Raw genomic sequence first — 23921 nt, forward strand, 5'->3', positions numbered from 1 at the left:
CTGATGATTAGTGATGTCAAGCACCTTTTCATGTGCCTACTGGCCATCTGTATGTCTTCTCTGTAACTGAACACATATCTCAACACACTGTGAAATACAATCTAATTCTGTTTTTAATTTATAATTTAACCTGAAGACCATATTGTACTGAATGTTTCATAAATTAGGTTAAATTTCTGATTATAGTCACAACTCTCAGGATGGCCATTATTAAAAAAAAGAAAGAAAACAAGTTGGTGAGGATGTGGAGAAACTGGAACCTTCATACAATGCTGGTGGGAATGTAAAATGGTACAGTTGTTGTGGAAAGCTATATGGTGTTTCCTTAAATAATTAAACAGAATTATCATATGATACAGCAATTTCAGTTCTGGGTATACACACAAAAGAACTAAAAGCAGCAAATATAACAAATATTTGTATAACCATGTTCATACTAGCATTGTTCACAATAGCTAAAATGTGCAACAAAATGCCCATCATCAGATGAATGAATAAATAAAATGTTGCATACATATATATATACACACAATTGAATATTATTCAGCCTTAAAAAGGATGGAAATTCTGACACATGCTACAACATGGATGAATCTTGAAGACATTATACTAAGTGAAATAGGCCAGTCACGAAACGTCAAATGCTGTATGATCCGCTCATCTGAGGTACCTAGAGTAGTCAAATTAGAAGAGAAAGTAGAAAGGTGGTTGGTATGGGCTGGAAGGGAAGGGAGAAAGCAAATTATTGTTTAATAGACACAGAATTTCAGTTTTGCAAGTTGAAAAACTTATGGAGATGCATAGAGGTGATGGTTGCAGAGCAATGTGAAAATAATAACACTAAACTGTACACTTAAAAATGGTTAAAATGGTAAATTTTATGTTACGTAAATTTTATCACAACTTAAAAAAATCTTTAAGTTCTAATTATAAAGAATGGTAAGAAACAGCATTTTTTCTAATATAAATTTTTAAATGTAAGGATCCCTTACTGAGATTCCAAATTAATTCCTGCAATAAATAGTTGGTAAACACCTACCATAAGCCAACCTAGGCAATGAGAATACATTCGTAAACACCTAAGGTTGCTGCCCTCAGAGTTTTACAGTCTAATGCAAGAGACTAGAAAGAATATATAAAAATAAAATAACTATTTAATCACTATTTTATAATATTTGATAACTAATTTATCACTATTTAATAGTGATAGCAACTATGTATTTGTTTATTAAATTGCACAGTACTAAACTGATATACTAGACCCCCACATTAACACTGTTATGAGGTGGAGATTACTAAAAGCTCTACTACTTAGGTTTAGCAGAGTTAATATTATGAGGACACAGTAAGGCTCTTTAAAAGTACTGAAGTGAATTCAGTCTGATTATCAACGAGAAGACATGTAGAAACAACATATGGCAAGCATAAACCAATCATATAGACAATTACTTTAAATGCGAGTGGACTAAACATATGGTGACTACAAAACATATTCCTCAGATTCCAAGACACAAATAGACTGAAAGTAAAAGGATGAAAAAAATATATTCCCTGCAAATCGTAACTGTAAGAAAGCTCAAACAAATGTATTACCATCAGAAAAACCAAAACTTAAAAGACAGGAAATATTACCAGAGATGAAGAAGAACATTTTATAATGATAGGAAAATCAATACATCAGCAAATATAGCAATTTTAAATACATATACAGTTAATAAGTCCTAAAATATGTGAATTAAAAACTGACAGAATAGAAAGGAAAAATGTACAATTCAACAATTACAGCTGATGATTTCAATAGGTTTCTCACAGTAAATGACAGAACAACTACACAGAACATTACTAAGGATACAGATGACTTGAAAATCATGATCCAACTTGAGCTCACTGACAGATAATAGAACACTCCACCTAACAACAGGTCGATACACTTCCTTTTTAAGCACATATGGCATATTCTCCAGGACAAATCATACACTAGACAAACACATCACAAGAACAGAAAACTACAGATCACTATCTCTCAGGAATATAGGTGTAAAAGTCTATAACAAAATATTAGCAAACAGAAACCAGTAAAAGAAATATATACTATGACCAAATGAGACTTATACTACGAATGCAGAACTGGTTTAACATATGAAAATTAATATAATGATCTATTTTAATAAAGGATAAAACCACATGATTATATTAATAGATCAGAGTTTCTCAACTTCAGGAGTACTGACATTTTAAGGAAAGCAATTGTTTGTTGTGGAGGGCTGTCCTGTGCACTGTGGGGTAACTATAGCATCCTGAACCCAAACCCACTAGATGCCACCCTGGCCCCAAGCTTGTGACCACTAAAAACGTCTCCATACATTGCCAAATATCCCCTAGGGGGCAAAATCATCCCTGTTTGAGAACCGCTGAAATGGATGCAGAAAAAATACTTGACAAAATCCCAATATCAATTCATGTAAAAACTCAGCAAGGTAAGAAAAGACAGAAACTTCTTCAAACTGACAAAGGGCATCTAGGAAAAACCTACAGCTAACATCATACTTAATGGTAAAAGACTAAATGCTTCTTCTCAAGACTGAGAACAAGGCAAAGATGTCTGCTCTCATATTTCTTTGCAACAATGTTCCAGAAGTTCAAGCCCAAGCAAAAGGCAACAAAAAAGAAATTATAGACCCAGAATGGAAGACAGGAAGAAAACCAACTTTATTCATATAGGACATGATCTTGTATACTGAAAATCTAAATTATCTACTAAAAAAACTAATTGAGCTAATAAGTGAGTTTAACAACAACAAAAATCAGATGTCTCATCCACAACAGTATCAAAAAGATTACTTAGGAATAAACTTAACAAAGGAATTGCAAGAGCTGTGCACTTAAATCTGTAAAACACTGGTGAGAGAAAGTAAGATCTAAATAAATACAGAGATACACTACATTCATGGATTGAAAGACTTAATACTGTTTAGATGACAATTCTCTAACAAAATGTTCTATTGATTCAATGTAATCCCTATCAGATTCCAAACAGATACTTTTGTATGAACTGACAAACTGATTCTAAATTTTATAGGGAACTATAAAGGAACCAGGATAGACAAAAAAAGCTTTGGGGGGAAAAAAGTAGGAGGACTTAAACTACACCTTACTTACTGTACTATACTTTAAGAAAAAATATACTGGGCTTCATCAAAATGAAAAACTTTCGCTTTTAAAAAGACACAATTAAGAAAATGAAAAGACAAGCCAGAGATTAGGAGAATATATCTGCAAATCATGTACCTGATAATGGATGTGAATTCAAAATTTAAAAAATGCTTACAACTCAGTAAGAAGACTGCTAACTCTTCATAGTAACTGTAAATGGAGTATAACCTTTAAAAATTGTGAATCACTATGTTGCACACCTGAAACATATATATTATCTTAAACCAACTATACCTCAATTAAATAAAACATTTTAGAGAAAAAGACCTACATCTCAATTTTTTTAAATGAATAAAGAATTCAAATAGACATTTCATCAAAAAAGATACACAAATGGCTAATAATCACAAAGAAATAGTCAACATCATTAGCCATTAAGAAAGTACAAATCAAAATCACGAGGTACCATTACACACCTAGTAAAATAGCCATAATAAAAAGACACCATACCAAGTGTTGGCAGGGACATGAAACACCCAAAACCAACATTTGTTGCTGGTGGAATTATAAAACAGTCACTTTGGAAAACAGGCTTTGGCACCACAGTTTCACTCCCAGGTATTTCCCCAAGAGAAATGTAAGCATATGTCTACATAAAGACTTGTAAGCAAATACTCATAATTTATAATTATTCAAAATAGCCAACAGTGGAAATAATCCAAATGAATAATCAATTGGTAAATGGATAAACAAAACAAAATGTGATATAACCTATGATATTGTAATATAATAAGAAATACATATTTCGGTCTTCACCCCTGGCTCCTGGCTAGAGCACCTAAAACCTCTGTAATTTCCTTAGCAGTAAAGGTACTAGGAGCATCTTGTGTTCTAATCTTAGGTATCTGACTCCAGTTCCTAATTGAGACAGCAAATGGCTTGAAATTTCCTGGGTGATAGGAGCACTTTTTGTTTTAATCAAGCAACTTGATGAACTCCCGGATAGCTTTGGGGGCTGGTCACCAGAAAAATCAAGCCATGATTAGAGGCTTAGAGCTTTCAGCCCCACCCCCATCTGCCCATACAGGAGAGGAGAAGAGTTAAGAGATAAATTAATACTCAATCACTTTGTGATAAAGTCTTGAAAAAAATCCCTAAAGTATGAGGTTCAGAGAGCTTCCAGGTTGGTGAACCCATCCATGTGCTGGGAGGGTTGTACATCTCACTTTATGGGGACAGACGCTCCTGCACTGAGGACCCTTCCAAACCTCACCCTTCATCTGCCTGTTCATTTGCATTCTTTATCACATCTTCCATTATGTAATAAACCAGTAAAAGGAAATGTTTCCCTGAGTTCTGTGAGCGTTATAGCATTACTTAACCTGAGGAGGAGGTCATGGAAACCACCCATTTGTAGCCAAGCTGGACAGAAGGATGGATAACCTGGGGATCTACTATTTGTGATTGGCATCTGAAGTGGGCGCAGTCTTGGGGGACTGAGCCCTTAACCCACGGGAATCTAAAACTAACTGCAGGCAGACAGCATCAGAATTTAACTGAACTGTAGGACACTCAGCTAGTATTGGAGAATTGGTCGGTGTAGGAAAAACACCCACTCGTCTAGTCACAGAAGTGTTATGAGTAGTAGAGGGTAAAAGAAACAGGGTTTTGCCTTTTCAGAACCTTAATGCTACTCAGCAGTAAAAAGGAGCAAACTACTGATACATTCAGCAACACTGATGAATCTCAAAAACATTACACTAAGTGAAAAAAGCCAGACACAAAAACTTATTGTATTAATCTATTTATATAAAATCTCTAGAAAAGGAAAAACTAAAGAGACAGAAAGTAGATCAGTGTTTGCTTGGGGTTGGGAGCAGAAACTGATCATAAACAGGTAAGAGTGAAATTTCTGGGGTGAGGAGGATATTTTAAAATAGGATTGTGGTGATGGCTGTACAATTGCATACATTTACTAAAAATAATCAAATTGTGTATTTATAATGAATTAATTTTATAGTATTTATATCTCAATAAAACTGTTTTGAAAAGGGCTTGGATGTTATAGTACAATTAAATCACTATAGAAGAGTTTCTAAACACTCTTCATTTCTAAATATTTCTCTACTTCAGAGACAGGCACCAGTCCACTGATTACAGGTGGAGAAGCATTGATCTGACTTCTGCTAGGTGTTGCCTAAAAGGTTTGGAGCAATCAGTATTTGTAATTGAAGTTGACCTCAATTAAATTTAAGCCATACAAATTTAACTTCACTAAATATGTCATTAAATAAGAAATTTACAAGTATTACTGACAAAGGAAAATATGGAAACATGGTCTATTGTGGAATAAAAACATAACATTACAAAATGACACTTAGTAAATGAGTGTCACTAGAGAACAAAAACTATCATAGTATCTACCTTTTTAATGTGTTATAACTAAGTTGATAAAGTCAGTATAATTATTTGGATTAATAAAACCCAAAACAATGAAATTTTAAATATATAAATGAATAAATGAGATAGAATTTTATAAGTATTTTATATTTTTTTTGTTCAAGTATCAGTTATGTATATATAGATTTACTTCAGAGAACGTCCTAATGACGCATAAGCTTTCTTTTGTTTCCAACTAAGTGTAAATCCAGGCTATGTTCAATTGAAATGTGTTAGCACTTGAACACTGGAATTTGACACAACACTGTAAAGTGATTATAAATCAATAAAAAATGTTAAAAAAAAAAAAAGAAATGTGTTAGCACTTAATGCCTATGATGTGATCTAAAATTTATATTCATTTTATAGTAACTGGATACCAATTACAGAAAGCAATGATACTTTTTTATAGCTCTGGCAAAACATAGGCATGAAATAAACACTCTAGTTTTTAAAAGATCAAAGCAATATGCTGAAGTTAACTTTTTTAGGAAAAATTAAATCCTAAACTTTTTAGATGAAATTATTTTACTTTAAAGTCCAGAATCCAATTTTTACTACAGCATTTCTCACTTGCAGGAGGAAAACAGATACTCAGTATTTCAAACCTAACTTGGAAAAAGCAAACTGAATTATAATGACTAAGAAGAAACAAACTTGGATTATAAAAACTTTTCAGTTGGTAAACCTCATTCTGTAGAAGAGTTCAGCTTCTTTAGTAATCTAACCATTCCTTAGAACTCAGATTTTCTTTAAACAGATTTATTATACAGTGTTCAAAACCACACGTAGCTCTGGTATGGTATTTTCTTATAACGAAGTTTTTAAATTGCCAAGTCAAAATTAAATTTAAAATCATTTCCTTCATATATAGCACATGAGACCTAGATCTGTAGCTTTGTTTTGTATTAAAGAACATTAACTTTAAATTGAAAATTAAACTGTTACAAGGTGGAAAAAATCCAGGATATCTATGATCATTCTTTTAACAAACATATTCCAGTTATGTGTAATATTTCTAGTGCTTTTTGTCCCTTGAAATTTCCGCAGTTATTCTCAGAAAGTTGAAAAAGTGATTTCATTTTTCTTTGTTGTCCTTTCCTTCTTATAACTATTCTTGATATGCCTTGACTCTTTGCAACTTATATTTTACTTTATACAAAAAGCTAGAGTCATAATCCCGGAAGGAAAGCTTAAGAAGGAATCGACAACTGGAAGCATTTACTCTTGCTTCATTTCCTGTCTACAAAGAAACATCAACTCACAGGATACACTGGATATAGAATATCCTGTAGTAAGTTATCTCCTACCACACTCCCTGTAACATATGTTCACTCTCCAAAAATGGAGACTCTTTCAAGATGCATTTGGCTTTCCTGAAAGTATATTACAATCTAGTAAGTTTATAAGAGTAGAAAAGCAATTGTTACATGAATTAACTCCCAAACTGGTAACACAAAAAGCTATAATCTAACATCCACAAATACGTAGGTAGTTAAAAGCACAAGATAGAGTTATGAATGTTCTGGACTCTTCTAAAATTAACTGCAGTCACGACAAAAAGATGTTTTAACTATCAGTAGTACTATACTAGGTGAGGGAAAGTATACCACCACTCAGAACACATTAAGAGAACATTTTTTAAAACTACCTATAGATAGAAATGGTGATCATAACCCCACAACTATGCTTTTAACAATTTATGCCCACATGTACTCTTACCCTTCTGGTTCTGTTTCCTAGACATTTCACAGTTTCTTTAATCCCAGAGAATACAGAAGAAAAGTATCTCCGCCTTGTTTGGGTTCTGATTGTAGTTATCTCTGATTTAAAAGTAGGCAACAGAAGTCTGCAGTTGGAGGTGATAAATGTAAAATCCTGGTTATCTGAAATTCTGCTCACTAGCTGTCGATCTCTTTTCCTTCTCTTGTATCAACTTCTTGTCAGGAAATATCACTGCAGACATTCATGTCTCTTTTTCCAGGGAGATTCTGGAGGGAAAACACACACACACATTCACCATTACAGTAACAGCTACATATAAGAAATTTCTAAGAAATACCCACAGGCTTTATTTTGCACTTTTTCCTAAATGAAACTAGTTATTAAAAGTACTCCAGAAAAAACACAGTTGTAAAAAGCAGTATTTTGCTTCCTAAGAAACTTAAGTCTTAGAATCAAAACATCTTAGTTTAGAAAGCACGGTTTTTTATTCTTCTTGTATCCATCTCAAAAATCTTATCCCCATCTCTGCATCACAAACTAATTACCTCTTATCACTCTCTAAGATCTCTCTCTCCACCTGCTCTTCTTGTCTAAATCAAGGGTCTTTTCTCTTCCTCTACAATTTCCTAGATCTAACCCCTCCTCAGGTTTCCCAGCTCAAACACGGTTGCAAGGAACTTGGGGGTGGGGTGAGTGAGGAGAGCATAAAGGAAATTTAATAAGAAAAATTGAAACATCAAAATTTAGATTAGTCAATACTGCAAGAAACTTTCATAAATTGCAAAGATACAAATGTTTTTTCCCCCACATTACTAAACATTTAAAAAATACATGTTCAAGATTTCTGGGTAAAGAAAGCATGAGGAGGACCACAGAACTCTTATACCTGGACACATGATAGAAAAAACATTTTACAAAATGCAACCAAAGAAGGAAATGAGAGTAACCTTATATGAAATAATCTCCAATGTGGAAGAAGGAAAATGAAAGGGATGAGTAAATAGTCCTGGGTAAGTTCTGGTTTTTTTTTTTAAACCATCAAAAGTAAGAGAATCTACAAACCACTATGGGACCACAGGAAAAGCATGCTGAGTCTCTGGGGCTTAACATCTTCCAGCGAATTGAGCCATACTGGGAGAATCAGCCAAAGTCTATGGAAAGACATGGAATTTACCACTGGATAGAATAAGCCTGATAGAAAACACTTTATGAGATTATAGAAAAAAGGTGGAATTCAGATCACTAGAAATTATTAAACTCTTCAGTGGAAAACCTTTCTCTACCTTCATGCCCTCAGCTTAAAGAAAAGAGGAAGAAAGAAACCATAAAAAACTAACCATAGCTGATGAGCAGAATTACGTTAGGACAGGTCCCAAATAAGGTGAGAAACACCAAGGATATTATATCCATATTCTGTCAAACAAAAGATGTAAACAGAACTGTCCATATAAACCATAAAGAAGATTAATAAAAATGACATAGCAACTATCAAACATCCTGTAATAAAAGAGAGACGAGAGAAGAAATTACCATGTAGCAAGAAAGAACCCAACCTGGAAAACAATGTAACCCCCCAAAACCAAAAGCAGATTCTCCCTTAAAGACTGATTTGAATACTTTAAATAAGAATTTAGATTCAATTTTAAAAAAGCTAGGAAATAAAGGACAGAATGAATAAGAATAAATAGAATGAAAAGATGACTGCAAAGCTAAAGAAAAACTGAAAAAGAAAACACCATCACAGATTCAATAAGATGTCAGAAATAGCAAGAGATGGAACAGATGAAAATAGAATGAACAGAGAAAGGCTTTCAGAATAAAAATAAAAGAGATTAAAGCAATCAGAAGACAATATTAGAATATAAAATGATCCAATCTAAGGATAATTAGAATCAATATAATAGACTCAAAAAATACAGGAGTCAATAAAAGGAACAAAAAAAAGCATTCAGAGCTAATATAAAGGAAACTCCCCTTGAAATAAAGAGATCTGAATCTGCTCACTCCCCACCTCCAATCCATCAGAAGAAATCCTATCTATTCTACCTTTTACATACACCAGAACTGGACCACTTTTAACCATCTCCACTGCTAACACCCTTGTCTAAGCCACAATCATTTCTCACCTACAATGCTACAGCAAGACTGTAGTAGTCTCTTAACTGGCACCCTTCTATTCTGCCACTCTCTGGCTGCTTTTAAAATTGTAAGACAAATTATGTCCCAACCCTGCTGTTTAAAGCCCTCCAGCAGCTCCTTGCTTCATTCAAAGCTAAAGCCAAATCCTTTACAGTGTCCTAGAAGGTCTTATCTGCTCTTACACCCTGTCCCCATCCTCCGTTTATCTCTCTGACCTCATTTTCTGCTAATCTTCCCCTTAGGTACTTCATATCAGCCACACTGGCCTCTTCACTGTCCCTTTTATAACCTAGATACATTCTCACCTTAAGGCCCGTAAGGTGTTGCCTCTGCCAGAGACGTTCTTCCCCTGGCTATCTACATGGACTACCTCCTCACCTTCTTCAGGTCTTTTCTCAAATACTACTTTCTCTGTGGTTATTCATGAGAAACTACCGAACTTGGGGTAAGAACAGTGAGGGTCTGTGGCATTATTACCTAAAGCTACTACCATCACCCCAAGGTCAGTGGGAAAGGTAGTTCTAGGTGGGGGAGAGCCATGAAAAGGCAGTAGCTTCACTGACAAGAGAGGGCTGACTTGATTTACAGCAAAGCACAGAAAAACCTCATACCCATCAGCATTGTCAGTAACAGTCTGCATTCTTGGTGGCAAACAAACAAGCAAGACCAAGGAGCCAGCTAGCCTGAGGTTGCTGTCATAGTGCAAGCAATGGACAGAAATCTAAAAAATAAATCTGGAAACAAAACTATAAGGGACCTTGATAAATGCTCTACACATTCACACTGGAGAGCCTGGAGAGAGCCAACCAGGAGACTGCATACAGAGGCAGAAAAGACATGACAGGGCCCAGTGGAAGGTAAAAGTAAGGGCAGACTTTTAAACTGTCTGAACTTTGAAGGAGCTTCCCCAACACTCACAAAGATTAGCAGGGAGTGGAAGCCTTACTGGCTCAAGGTGTTTAACACTATCTTTGACCAATCAGTCACTGACCATTAAGCAATGCAGATACAGGTATGACTTCAGGAAGCCAGACTTAAAAATTAAACAAATTAAAAACAAAAACTGAGCAGATATTAGCAGCTACACTCCAAGGAGAAAGATTCCACAGATTTAGTCCAGGCAAGTTACCTATAAAACAACAACAATAACAAAGCAACAACAACGCTCAGAAGGGGGGAAAGCATCAGAATCCAAAACTGTTACATTATATTATGTAAAATGTCCACAGTTTCAACAAAAATTTATGAGATGTAAAGATGCAAGAAAATGTGACCCAAACTCAGAAAGGAAAAAGATCCCATGTGATTGACCATGTCCCTGAGTAGGCCCAAAGCCAGACTCAGCAAACACAGATTTCAAAAGTCTGTGTTTTGCTTTTGCTCAAAGGCCCATGGAACAGTGTCAAGTGTACTAATATACATGAATTAGGAGCTGCAGCAGAAGTGGAGACAAAGGATAGAAACCATGACCAAATTGATTTAAAAAAATTAATATAGAGATTAAGAAGCTCAAGGAACCACAACTACAATAAACACAGAGATCCATACCTAGACATATAGTAAAACTGATGAAAGCCCCAAACAGAAAACGTTGGGAGTAGTAAGAAAAAACAACTCATCATTTACAGGGAAGTAAAGATATGACTAGTGGCTAACTTCTCATCAGAAACAAAGGAGTCCAGAAGGCAGTGAGATGATATATTCAAAATGCTGAAAGAAAATATTGTCAAGCAAGAATTCTTTATCCAGATTTCTAAACTGTCTTTCAAAATGAAGGTGAAACAAAGACATTTCCAAAGATAGAAAATCCACTGACACCAGAGGGTAACCTGAATCTACACAAAGAAACAAAAAGCACTGGAAAAAATAGATACATGGGTAAAAAGAATGTATTTTTAAATTTTATTCTCTTAAATTATTTAAAAGATAAGACTGTATAAAATAGTAATAATAACACCGTATTGTTGGGTTTATAACAAATACAGATATAATAGGGGGAAAGAAAAGCTATTTTACAGAATTAAACTAGTATTAATCTAAAGTAGACTGCAATCAAGAGGCATTTGGTATGCCCAGAGCAAGCACTAAGAAAATAACTCACCACCTGAAAGCCTTTGTATTTTAAATTATCTGCTTCTTTTTAATTGACTAATTAATTATTTCCACCTTGTCATTTGGCAGGTAGGTGTCGATTCCTTTTCACAGCATTAATGAACCCATTCCCCTTTTCCTCCATGTAATTAAGACTACGAGTTACAGATCACATTCTTAAATTGACTTAGTGTACCACCAACTCGGTCTTTATTAAACAAAATATATGACATCAGGTATTTCCCCCTGAAAACAATGTTGAGTTTCTACCGAGTTATCCTGCAGTTGCTGTTATGAGAAGGATAACCGTCCTTTTTATTTTTCAGAGAAGAATCACCAACATTTATGGTGTTTCATTCTTAATCTACTTAAAGTTTGGAGACACAAGGGACAGATGATTAAGAAAATAACTCAACAGTAAAAACAAAAGACAACAGCAAGACAAAATAATTTAAATTATACATTAAAAAAAAACTAACACAAAATAAGGTAATAAAGGAGGAAGAAGGAAACAGAAAATACATGAGGCATACAAAAAATGAGTACCAAAACAGCAGAATGAAATCTAAAGATATAAAAATTACATTAAATATGAATGGACTAAAGATTCCACTCAAAAAGACAGAAACTGTCAGACTGGATGGAAAAGTAAGATCCAACTATATACTGTCTACAAGAGACACACTACAGATTCAGATATGAAAGACTGAAAGTAAAAGGATGAAAAAAGATGTGTCATACAAATAGTAACACTAAGAGAGCTTACTATTAGACAAAATAAACTTTAAAAATTACTAGAGACAAAAAGACATATTATTATGATAAAAGGGTCAGGACATCCCTTTTCTGGATGGAGGAAGCATGTATCTCTGAGAATGAACATGAAGGAACTTTCTGAGGTGGAAAATGTTCTATATCTTGATCTGGGGGGGTAGTTAGTGAGTGCATATATATGTTAAAATTCACTGAGCTGTACTCTTAAAGTTTGTGCATTTTACTGTACACAGAATATAAATTAAAAATTAAAAAATTTTTTCTGTAAAAACTAGGGGAAAAAAACTCAAAGAATACTCTTGACTAAGCTGCTCATTTGTACACAAGAAACCAGTCAAGCATTTTTCCCAAATGGGGACAAAATGTCTATAATACCTCATTGTACTGATTAAATTAAAGCCTCAATGTGGGAAAACTAGTAATCAATAATGGACAGATATATTGAAAAGCAAATTAAATGATTAAATCTGGATGTTTTCTATTAATCTGTTGCTCCTTACTGAACAGTAAAGCAAATTCAAAATGGTTAGTCTGGGATTAACGACTTCAGTGAGCTAGAGCTCAGAGCTAAAAAAACCAATGAATCAGATTCCATCTTCAGTTAATTTTGCTCTAAAGAAGTCCATGGTCACAGACCACACCTCCAGTACCTGCTATGGAAACACATGGTGCTGGTTCCTAGGTGCCCTGAGCCCAAGGGTACAGCTCAGTGACTCTCAAGGTAGGGAAATGGGAAGAGGATGGGCACATACAGTTTTAAAATCTATTATTTTGAGTTACTGCTATATGTTGTATTTATTTTTCATTTCAAATCACAACAAAAGAGGACATAAAGCTTTTCTATTTAGCAGAATGGGAACATGGGTTAAAAAGGAATGAGAAAAAGAGAAAGTAGAATAGAGGTTACAAGAAGCTAGGAGTAAGGAGGAAAAGAAGAGTTATTAACGGGTACAAAGTTTTTGTTGGGGATAATAAAAAACTTCAAGGATAGATCGTAGTAATGGTTACACAACACTGTGAATATATTTAATGCCACTGACTTGTATATTTATGAATGGTTAAAATACTAAATATTATGCTATATATATATTAATTTCAACTAGACTCAAATAGACAAAACAATCTTGAAAAAGAACAAAGTTGGAGGCCTCACACTTGTCGACTTCAAAACAGATTACAAAGCTACAGTAATCAAAATAGTGCAGTAATGGCATAAAGACTAACATTTAGACCAATGGAATAAAACAGGGGGCTCAGAAATAAACTCTCACATATACAGCCAAATGATTTTTGACAAGGGCACCAGGACCACTCAATGGGAAAAGAAGAGTTTCCAACAAATGATGTTGGGAAAACTGGATATCCACATGTGAAAGAAAGAAGTTGAACCCTTCACTTACACCATATACAAAAATCAACTCAAAATAGATAAAAGCCCTAAACATAAGATCTAAAACTCCTAGAAGAAAACACAGAGGAAAAGCTTCATGACATTGAATTTGGCAATGATTTCTTGGATAAGACACCAAAAACACAGCAAAAAAGGGCAAAAATAGACAAATAGGACTATGTGAAAATCAAAAATTTCTGTACATCAAAGAAAATAATCAACAGAGTGAAAAGGCAATGTATGGAATGGGAGAAAAATATCTGTAAGTCACATTATAGGATAAGGGGTTAAAATTCAGAATATATAAAGAACCCCAACAACTTAACAACAGAAAAATTAATGACCCAATTTAAAAATGGACAAAGAACTTGAATAGGCATTTCTCCAAAAAAGATATGCAAATTGCCAACAAACACACAAAAAGATGCTTACCATCACTCACCATCAGAGAAACACAAATCAAAATCACAATGAGGTATCACCTGATACTCATTAGGATGTCTGCTACCAGACAAACAGACAAACAAAACACCGAAACAAACCAATCAACCCCAGAAAATGTACTGTCAAGCATGTGGAGAAACTGGAACTCTTGTGTACTGTTGATGGGATATAAAGTCGTGCAGCTGCTATGGAAAACATAAAGGTTCCTCAAAAAATTAAAAACTGAACTATTGTATGATCCAGAATCCCACCTCTGGGTATATATCCGAAAGAACTGAAAGTAGGCTATTGAAAAGATATCTGTACACCCATATTCACTGTAGCACTATTTATAAAAGACAAGAGGTGGAGACAACGGATGACCAGATAAACAAACTGTGGCATATACATATAACAGAATATTATTTGGCCTTTAAAAAGAAGGAAATCTTGACAAATGCCACAACATGAATGAACTTGTGGACATTACGTCAAATGAAGTGTCTGTCATAAAAGACAAATATTGTATGACTCCACTTACATGAGAAACAGAAACAGAATGGTGCCTATCAGGGGAAAGAAGGACAGGGAAATGGGATATTGTGATTTAATAGGTACAAACATACTCAGAGATATTGCAGGTTCAGTGCCAGATCACTACAATAAAATAAACATCGCAACAAAGCAAGTCACAGGAATTTTTTGGCTTCCCAGTGCATATACAAGTTGTTTACATTACACTGTAGTCTACTAAGTGTGCAATAATAGCATTATCTCTTCAAAAAATGTACATACTTTAATTTAAAAATACTTCATTGTTAACCACGATCTGACAATGCAGGGTTGCCACAAATCTTCAGTTTGTTTAAAAAGAACAAAAACAAAAAGAAAAACAGTATCTGTGAAGTACAATAAAGAGAAGCACAATTAAACAAAGTATGCCTATAATTTCAATATTGTTCTCTTGGAATAGGGAAGCCTGAGGAGAGGGAGAGAGACAGGGGAACAGCCAGTTGTGGAGCAGTCATAACATATAACAACATTCACCAATTAAGTTTGCTGTCTTGTGTGGGCATGGTTTGCGGCACCCCAAAACAACTAGAATAGTAACATCAAAGATCACCGATCAAAGACCACTATAACAAGTATAATAATACTGAAACAGTTTGAAATACTGCAAGAAATATCAAAATGTGATAGAGACACAAAGTGAGCAGTATGTTGGAAAAATGGCACCAACAGACTTGCTTGACGCAAGGTTGCTACAAACATTCAATTTGTAAAAAAATGCAATATCCATGAAGTGCAATAAAGCAAATCTCAGTAAAACAAAAGGATGTTTGTAGAAAGTTTCCATTTTACAAGATGGAAAATTTCTACAGATCTGTTACACAACTACATAAATATACTTGACTACTGACCCATACATTTATAAATGATTAAGATGGTAAATTTTATATTATGTATTTTTTATCACAATAAAAATTTTTAATTTTTTTTAAATTTTCAGGAATATACTGATTTGGAAAAAAAGAAAGAAAAAGGGATGAGAAATATTAAACATGGATGGATTGGCATAAATCCATCACCACTCATGGAAAACCAAAACAAAACACATGCTCTACTGAGGTTAAGTACATCACTAGTATAGATGCAATGTGGTGAGTGGGTAAGTGAGGGCTTTAGAGCCAGACTGCCTGGGTATCCATCCCAGTTCCACCACCTCCTAGCTGAATGACCAAAAGCAAGCTACTTACCTTCTCTGTGTCTCTGCTTCTTCATCTGTAAAATGCAAATAATGCTAGCATCTTCCCCACAGGGCTGTTGTATGATATAAGTGAGTTCATACAGATGTAGCACTTAGAAGAATGTCTGGCATTTATTGACAACCACTGGTTGATAAACACTGGCTGATATTAACTGCAATGAAAGATGTGTCTCCTAAAACTAACAGGTTCCAAGAATCATATATAAGTTACTTAACAAAAATGAATGGAAACTATACCAAGACTATGAGTTACTAGCAATAGGTGATAATTTCAGGTACTGTTAGAACTTTAAAACAGCAATCCCATCTAATTTACATGATGTGTAGTTAGGAAATCAGAATGATTCAAAGTACTCAAGATATAGAGGGTATGATTTCCAAATCTTGGGGTGCATAACTTTTCACATTGGCATGCATTATAAGAACCTGACACACTAACAAATAAAAGGTAAATTAGGCTGTACATAAACATATTTGCAGTTATTTTAAATTTAAAATATAGATTGTTACAAAATCTACCTATCAGTAGAACCAGTGAAAAGGGGAGGATGGGTGAAGAAGGAAAAAAACATAAGAAAATTAAATCCTCATCTTCCATAATAGGATTGCCCCTAAAAAGATTAAGAAGTCAGTATAGCCATGCTACTCAGAAATATGGAGGTTAATGCCAGAAGAAATGCTTGTAATTACCCATGGAAAACTAGAATAGGGAATAGTAGGGGAGAGGGGAGAAGAAGCAAAGGACTGATTTTTTTTTTTTTAATTATTATAAGCCTTGTAATACTCTTTGACTTCTTATACCACACGCAGTCAGTCCTCCATATCTGGTTTCTGCATTCTCAGATTCAATCAACCAAGAAACAAAAATATTCAGAAAAAAAATTCCAGAAAGTTCCAAAAAGCAAAACTTGATTTTTGCCACACACCAACAACTATTTACATACCATTTACATTGTATTAGGTATTATAAGTAATCTAGAGATGATTTAAAATATACAAGAGGTTATTTGTAGGTTATATGCAAATACTACACCGTCTTATATAAGGGACTTTAGCATCCGCAGATTTTGGTTCTGTGGCAGGTCCTGAAACTAATCCTCAGCAAATACTAAGAGAGGACTATGTGTATACTTAGATTAAAAAATATTTTGGCCTATTTTACGCAAATTAAAACTACTAAGACACCGTTTTTTACCTTCAGATTGACAAATATCCCAAAGGATTACACACACTGGTAGTAAGGCTGTGGAAAAACAGGCTACCTGTCTAAGTGAGAATGTCGATTTGAACAATACCTGTGGTAAACAACTAGACAGTAGTTACCAAAATTAAAAATGCATATACTGACCTGAACAAGCAGTTCTCCAAGGAAGACATACAAATGATCAATAAGCACATGAAAAAAATGCTCAATATCACTAATTATCAGAGAAATGCAAATCAAAACTACAATGAGGTATCACCTCACACCAGTCAGAATGGCCGTCATTCAAAAATCCACAAATAACAAATGCTGGAGAGGCTGTGGAGAAAGGGGAACCCTCCTACACTGTTGGTGGGAATGCAGTTTGGTGCAGCCACTGTGGAAAACAGTATGGAGATTCCTCAAAAGACTAGGAATAGACTTACTATATGACCCAGGAATTCCGCTCCTGGGCTTATATCCAGAAGGAACCCTACTTCAGGATGACACCTGCACCCCAATGTTCATAGCAGCATTATTTACAATAGCCAAAACATGGAAACAGCCTTAATGTCCATCAACAGGTGACTGGATAAAGAAGATGTGGTATATTTATACAATGGAATACTACTCAGCCATAAAAACCAACAACATAACACCATTTGCAGCAACATGGATGCTCCTCGAGAATGTCATTCTAAGTGAAGTAAGCCAGAAAGAGAAAGAAAAATACCATATGAGATCGCTCACATGTGGAATCTAAAAAAAAAAAAAAAAAAGCATAAATACAGAACATAAATAGACTCATAGACATAGAATACAAACTTGTGGTTGCCAAGGGGGTGGAGGGTAGGAAGGGATAGATGGGATTTTAAAATTGTAGAATAGAGAAACAGGATTATACCGTAAAGCACAAGGAAATATACACAAGATCTTATGGTAGCTCACAGAGAAAAAAATGTGACAATGAATATATATATGTTCATGTATAACTGAAAAATTGTGCTCTACACTGGAATTTGACACAACATTGTAAAATGATTATAAATCAATAAAAAAGTTAAAAAAAAAAAAGAAAAAGCTAAAAAAAAATGCATATACTGGGGGGAAGGGTATAGCTCAGTGATAGAGCCTGTGCTTAGCATGCAGGAAGGAGGTCCTGAATTCAATCACCAGTACCTCCCTCAAACAAATAAATAAACAAATCTAATTTCCCACCCCCTAAAAATTAAACAACAAAAATGCATATACTATTTGACCTAGCAAGGCAATTTCTAGGAATTTACCCTACAAGCATATTTACAAATGTCTGCACAGATGAGTTCAAAGTTATCAAATGTAACATTATTTGTTAGAGCAAAAGATTGGAAACAATCTAACTGTCCATCAACAGGACATTAGTTTAATAAATTATGGTTTATTCATACAATGAAATAGTATGCAAGTATTTTTGAGAAAAGAGAAAGTTCTTTTACATATTGATATGTAAACAGGTAGTCTGTTTTTCCACAGCCTTACTACCACTGTAGTAAGAAAAATACCATATAATATCATTTATATGTGGAATCTTAAAAAAAGACACAAATGAATTTATTTACAAAGCAGAAACAGATTCACTGACATAGAAAACAAACTTAATGTTACTGGGAGGTGGGGAAGGAGGTAAGAAGGGATAAATTGGGAGCTCAAGATTTACAGATACTAACTACTATATATAAAATAAACAACAAGTTTCTACTGCATAGCACAGGGAACTACTATATTCAATATCTTATAGAAACCTATAATGAAAAAGAATATGAAAAGGAATATATGTATGTATATGTATGACTGAAACATTATGCTGTACATAGAAATTGACACAATATTGTAAACTGACTTCAATAAAAAAAGACTTTTCAATCTACCTTTTTATACTTTGGCATTAGAACCATACAGACATCTAATCTGTTCAAAATACTTGTAATACTTCTTTTAAAAAGATCACTTCCCAGTAGATTAAATCAAAGCTGAAAATCATCAGTTGAATCTAAATACCATTTGTTGCAACTCAGAAACCCAATCAACAGGATGAAGAAATGTCACTAAGAACTTCCAAACACTAACTCTCTAGACCTGCAGAATAACAATCAAAAATAAGAAAGTGGAGGTGTTCCAAATAAAAGAACTTTCCCCTGACTTATAAAAGGTTTTGGTTGTGAGAAAGTAAAGAAGAGTTCTTATTCCACAATAACTCGGTTTGAAAATAAATAATCTCATTAGCTTTATAAAGGAATATGAATAAGGAGAGAGACCCAAAGTAATGCATTCATACATTCTAAAAAATAATTAGGAAGAAAAGAGATGACTTCGATAGGTCAAAAAGGTGAATATGAGACATTTCCATGAGTATGTTTTCTCAACAAATGTCTTTATTCATTGGCACTAACTTTCCAATTCATATGCCATCCTAACTGAAAAACTCCCATAATTCTAAGAAATGATCACTATAAATTTTATTTTTGAAAATGAAATTTTCATTTAGAAAAACCAATAAATTCCCTTTTTAAAATATAAACCTTGAGTTGGAACAACACAGAATTGGAAATTGGAACAAAATAGAATTCCTGGAAATTTAAAATACATTCTAATCAGAAAAATCAGAAACCACGTGATACCACAACTGTTTGCTACTATTAAAAGACACAGGACCCTCTAAATTGCTTAACGTTTGTCACCATTGGCAGCTGTAAGTGTGGGAGCAGAGGGGTCTCAAAAGGAGCAAAGCAGGAATACATATATGTTTGTCTTCCTATTTCACTGCCAGCTGGGTGATAAGAGTTGTCTGTACCCTCCCCCTCATGCAGGTGGCTGTAACCCAAGTCCAATCAAGCCAAATTATCCTCATCTATATAAATTCTTCAATAAGGTTTTGAACAATACTGATCATTTCACCCCTACCCCACTCCACACATACAAAAAGGCCATTCCTCCCATCTCCCTGAAGCACAGATGCACAAGCAGCACAAGGGAATGGAGGCAGCTATAAGGCAAAAACAAAACAAGGCAATTAAGAGCAACTTTATTCACTGATTGTAATCCATAAAGGGAAATCCTATGCATATAGAAAAAGTGGTTTCTAATACACCTGCTAACTTAAAAAATATTAATTGATCAATTAATAAGTATTTAAGATGAATCACTATGTGCCAATACTCAACACAAGCTAAAACATGGATAAACCTTAAGGACATTATGCTAAGTGAAATAAACCAGTCACAAAATACTGTATAATTCTACTTATATGAGGTACTTAGAGTAGTCAAATTCATAGGGACAGCCACCTACATGTGGAATTTAAAATATGATACAAGTGAACTTACTTACAAAACAGAAACAGACTCACAAACATAGAAAACAAATTTATGGTTACCAAAGGGGAAAGTGGGTGGCAGAGGGCTAAATTAGGAGTTTGAGATTAGCAGATACAAACTACTATATATAAAATAGTTAAATAACAAGGTCCTACTATATAGCACAGGGAACTATATTCAATATTCTGTAATAAATCATAATGGAAAAGAACATGAAAAAATATATGTATACACATACATATAAATGAATCACTTCACTGTACACCAGAAACTAAAGCAACATTGTAAATCAATTTTTAAAAGAAGAAAACGTAAATAGTCCTATACCTATAAAAGTAACTGAGGTCATATTTTTAAATTCTCTCATAATGATAAGGATCTCATCCCTGATCTACTGCTGGTAGGAGTATAACTTGGTACAACTTCTTTGGAATACAGATACTATTTTGTAAAGTAGAACATTTATCAATCCTATGACACAGAAATTACATTCAGTGCCAAGAGAAATTCTTACTCATGGTACACCAGAAAACGTAGAATTCGTAACAGTGAGAAATGGAAACAACCCAAATATCAACAGGAAATGAGTAAATTGTGATGTATTCACTAAATGAAATATTGTATGGCAGAGAAAATGTGTCAACTACAACTACATGCAATAATACAGATGAATCTAAGCAATATAATGTTAAGCATAAAACGAAAGAAATTTCCAGATAACATATACATGATATTCTTGTTTAAAAAATTAAATACAAGTAACACTAGACAATATATTATTTAGATACACATATACATCTAATAAAACTATTTTTTGAAAAGGTAATGGAAAGAGTTAAAAAAAAAGAAAACTTAGGATAGTATTTACCTTGAAAGGCAAGAGGACATTAGAGGGGAGAACATATAATACTGTCTATATTCAATATTAAAATTCTTAGGTTAAATGGTGGGTTCATGAATATTCTATATAATATTTCTAAAAACCAAATACACAACATAAACAAAATGACAAAATAAATACATAACGAAGTTTTTTTAAAGGGCTGTTGAAGGATGTGGAATAACTGATTTCTACACATTACTAGTGGGAGTGTAAAAACTATTCAGTAGAATCTACTAAGGCTGAACATAAGCATATCCTATAACCAGGTGTCTCACTCCTACGTATATGCTCAACAAAATGCATGTATATATGCATGTATGTGAGACATGTAAGACATGTATAAGAATGTTTATAGCAGAATTATTTGTAAGAGGCCAAAACTAGAAATAAACCTAAACATCAATCAGTGACAGAACGGATGCATAAACTGTGGTATATTCACAGAGCAGAATACAATACACTGCAGTGAAAAAGAATGAGATACTGACATAACATGAATCTATTTCAAAACCACTGCTAAGCAATGTCTGGTTTCTTATCAGATTTCTTTAAAAGCAGTGATTCAAAGCCTTAGTGAGCCTTCAGTGATAGTACTCTAAAGCTTCTAATTTCATTCATTATTCAACTAATATTCACTGAATACCTACTACCTTCCAAGCCTTGTGGGAGTTTGATTGGGAGGGTGCTGTTTCAGATTCAGGGGAGAATTACAGTATGTCAGAATGCAGGGGTTTAATGTGAGAGCGGAGATGGAAAAGTGGCAGCCAAGCCCCTTACCTATTCAACTGAGAAGTCTAACAATAAGGGAATGAAAGAAACAGGATATTAGCCAGAGTTTCAGCAAGGCCAAGCAAAAGGGGTTTTCCCTTAGAGTTTCCCCCTTTTAAAAAAGGAATGCTTTCTGAAAGAGGAGAAGGAAAGATCAAACATACTACAGAGAAGGGTAATACTTATAAAAGTCTAAAATAACTTAGAGAGGCAATATCAAATACAAAATTAGCCTTACTTTCAGCTCCAATTAATCTTCTTTTAATGCCTACTATGTGCTAGAAATGTACTAAGCAATTTCATACACATTTTCTTATTTAATCTTCACAACAACCCTGTGAGGTAAAAGAAACATACTTCTGAAACAAACAAACAAGACAGGAAGAAGTACGGATATAGAAGAGGGAAGACAAGGGAGGTTATACTAAATGACCCCAACTGTCTGAGTAATGGAAACAAGAGGAGAGAAAGCAGGGAGGCTTGAGGGCCTGCGGGGAGTAAGAAAGAAAATACTTTCGGCCCACCATGTGCTGTTACATCCCTTATAAACCAAGTTCATGTAATCCTGCTTAGTATTTGTTATCTATTTAACTGAAGAACTTGAGACTGTGAGACTTTCCCAAGTTCTAACAGCTGGTAAGTGGTGGGGTGGTGATTTAAACCCAGGGATATGAGACTACAAATTCTATTTCTTTCTAGTATACCACGCTGCAAGAAATCAGGAAAGTGCAAGGGAATAAATACGAGAGAAATTAAAAAGGTCATGAAGCAGCAAAGGTCCAGTTAAAAGTAGACACCATGAAATATAGATGGAAAATATCTGGAGTTTGAGCCTGAGCCACTAGGTAGCTCTACAGCAGCGACATACATGGGATTGTCTCATCTGCAGACTGGCTTGAACCAAATGAATGGTAAGATTCTTTCCAGGTACTGAAGCTCTGTGGTATTGTAAATAAATTATGGTCTCTGCCAGATTTCATGGCAATCTTATTATTTATTCCTTCATAATGTGCAAAAAGTAGATTCACTGATTTAGTTGAATATCAGAAACCAATTTTGTTCTTAAAACAATATAGTAACAGTATTTTTCGAGTGATATAGTTTAATATACTTAAATTAATTTTGTTATAGAATAGATATTTTAGGAGTTGCTGAAGTAGGTGATAACCCTGATTGAAGCCTGTAGATTCCCCAATGTGAAATATATCAGAATTAGAATGGGATCATGGTAATACAAGAATTAGCTCTTAATAAAGTCATAAAATATTTTTCCTTCTCTCTTATTTGCTTTTCTTGTATATTGAAAATTGTTCATATTGGATTTAATTAAACCACAAACAAGTGCATCGAATTCTTACAATTCCAACTAAATGACTTTTTAGCACCTTTGTACAAATTAATGTAAAGACACTAATAATGGATATCCTTTGCTGAGATTCATAATTAAAGCTAACAGTTTTCTGTGGAAAGAGAAAAAAAATCGACATCATGAATTTGGAGCAGATAATGCCAACTCCATGCCCTCTCCCCCGCTGGGTTCAACTACCCAGGTAAAAAGTATTTAACACTGGGAAGTTGCTAAAGTTGTAATAAATTAATACTTTTTTAATGAATTAAAATAGGGCAGGAGGGTTCTACCTTCCTTCAAATTATTACTATGTCTTTACTAATGGAGTATCTACAAAATATTAGGCATTGGTAGTCTTATGAAACTTGCTACCTAATCATTCAAAGCCACTGGCGGTTTAGGTAACTGCTAATAGTCCAAAATTCAACACTAACCTAAGTGTTCTAATGTCTATCAAGATACTAGAAAAATCCATCCATTAAGA

General features: G+C 34.1%; 1 protein-coding gene and 1 long non-coding RNA gene across 13 annotated transcripts in view; one reads left to right on the forward strand and one right to left on the reverse strand.

Moving 5' to 3' along the window:
• The window catches only part of SPATS2 (spermatogenesis associated serine rich 2), a 94592-nt gene that overhangs the window by 39118 nt on the left and 31553 nt on the right, over window positions 1-23921 (reverse strand). For 3 of the 4 annotated variants that reach the window (XM_006202939.4, XM_015238089.3, XM_072972847.1), the window contains one exon: window positions 7315-7583. In XM_006202939.4, coding sequence (XP_006203001.1) covers window positions 7315-7339 — 25 coding nt within the window. In that variant the 5' untranslated portion in view covers window positions 7340-7583. Of the gene's footprint in view, window positions 1-7314; window positions 7584-15891; window positions 16036-23921 lie in introns of those variants that run through there. The other variant, XM_072972848.1, reaches the window with a different exon arrangement.
• Window positions 1-23921, forward strand: part of LOC140700129 (uncharacterized) — a 69981-nt gene that overhangs the window by 38326 nt on the left and 7734 nt on the right. For 3 of the 9 annotated variants that reach the window (XR_012078358.1, XR_012078366.1, XR_012078363.1), the window contains 4 exons: window positions 5287-5357; window positions 6172-6274; window positions 15645-15763; window positions 22789-23000. This is a non-coding gene — a long non-coding RNA (uncharacterized lncRNA). Of the gene's footprint in view, window positions 1-5286; window positions 5358-6171; window positions 6275-15644; window positions 15804-22788; window positions 23001-23921 lie in introns of all 9 variants that reach the window. The other 6 variants (XR_012078365.1, XR_012078367.1, XR_012078359.1 and 3 more) reach the window with 5 other exon arrangements.

Source organism: Vicugna pacos, chromosome 12 (genome assembly GCF_048564905.1).
Source record: "Vicugna pacos chromosome 12, VicPac4, whole genome shotgun sequence".
NCBI classification, from domain to species: domain Eukaryota; kingdom Metazoa; phylum Chordata; class Mammalia; order Artiodactyla; family Camelidae; genus Vicugna; species Vicugna pacos.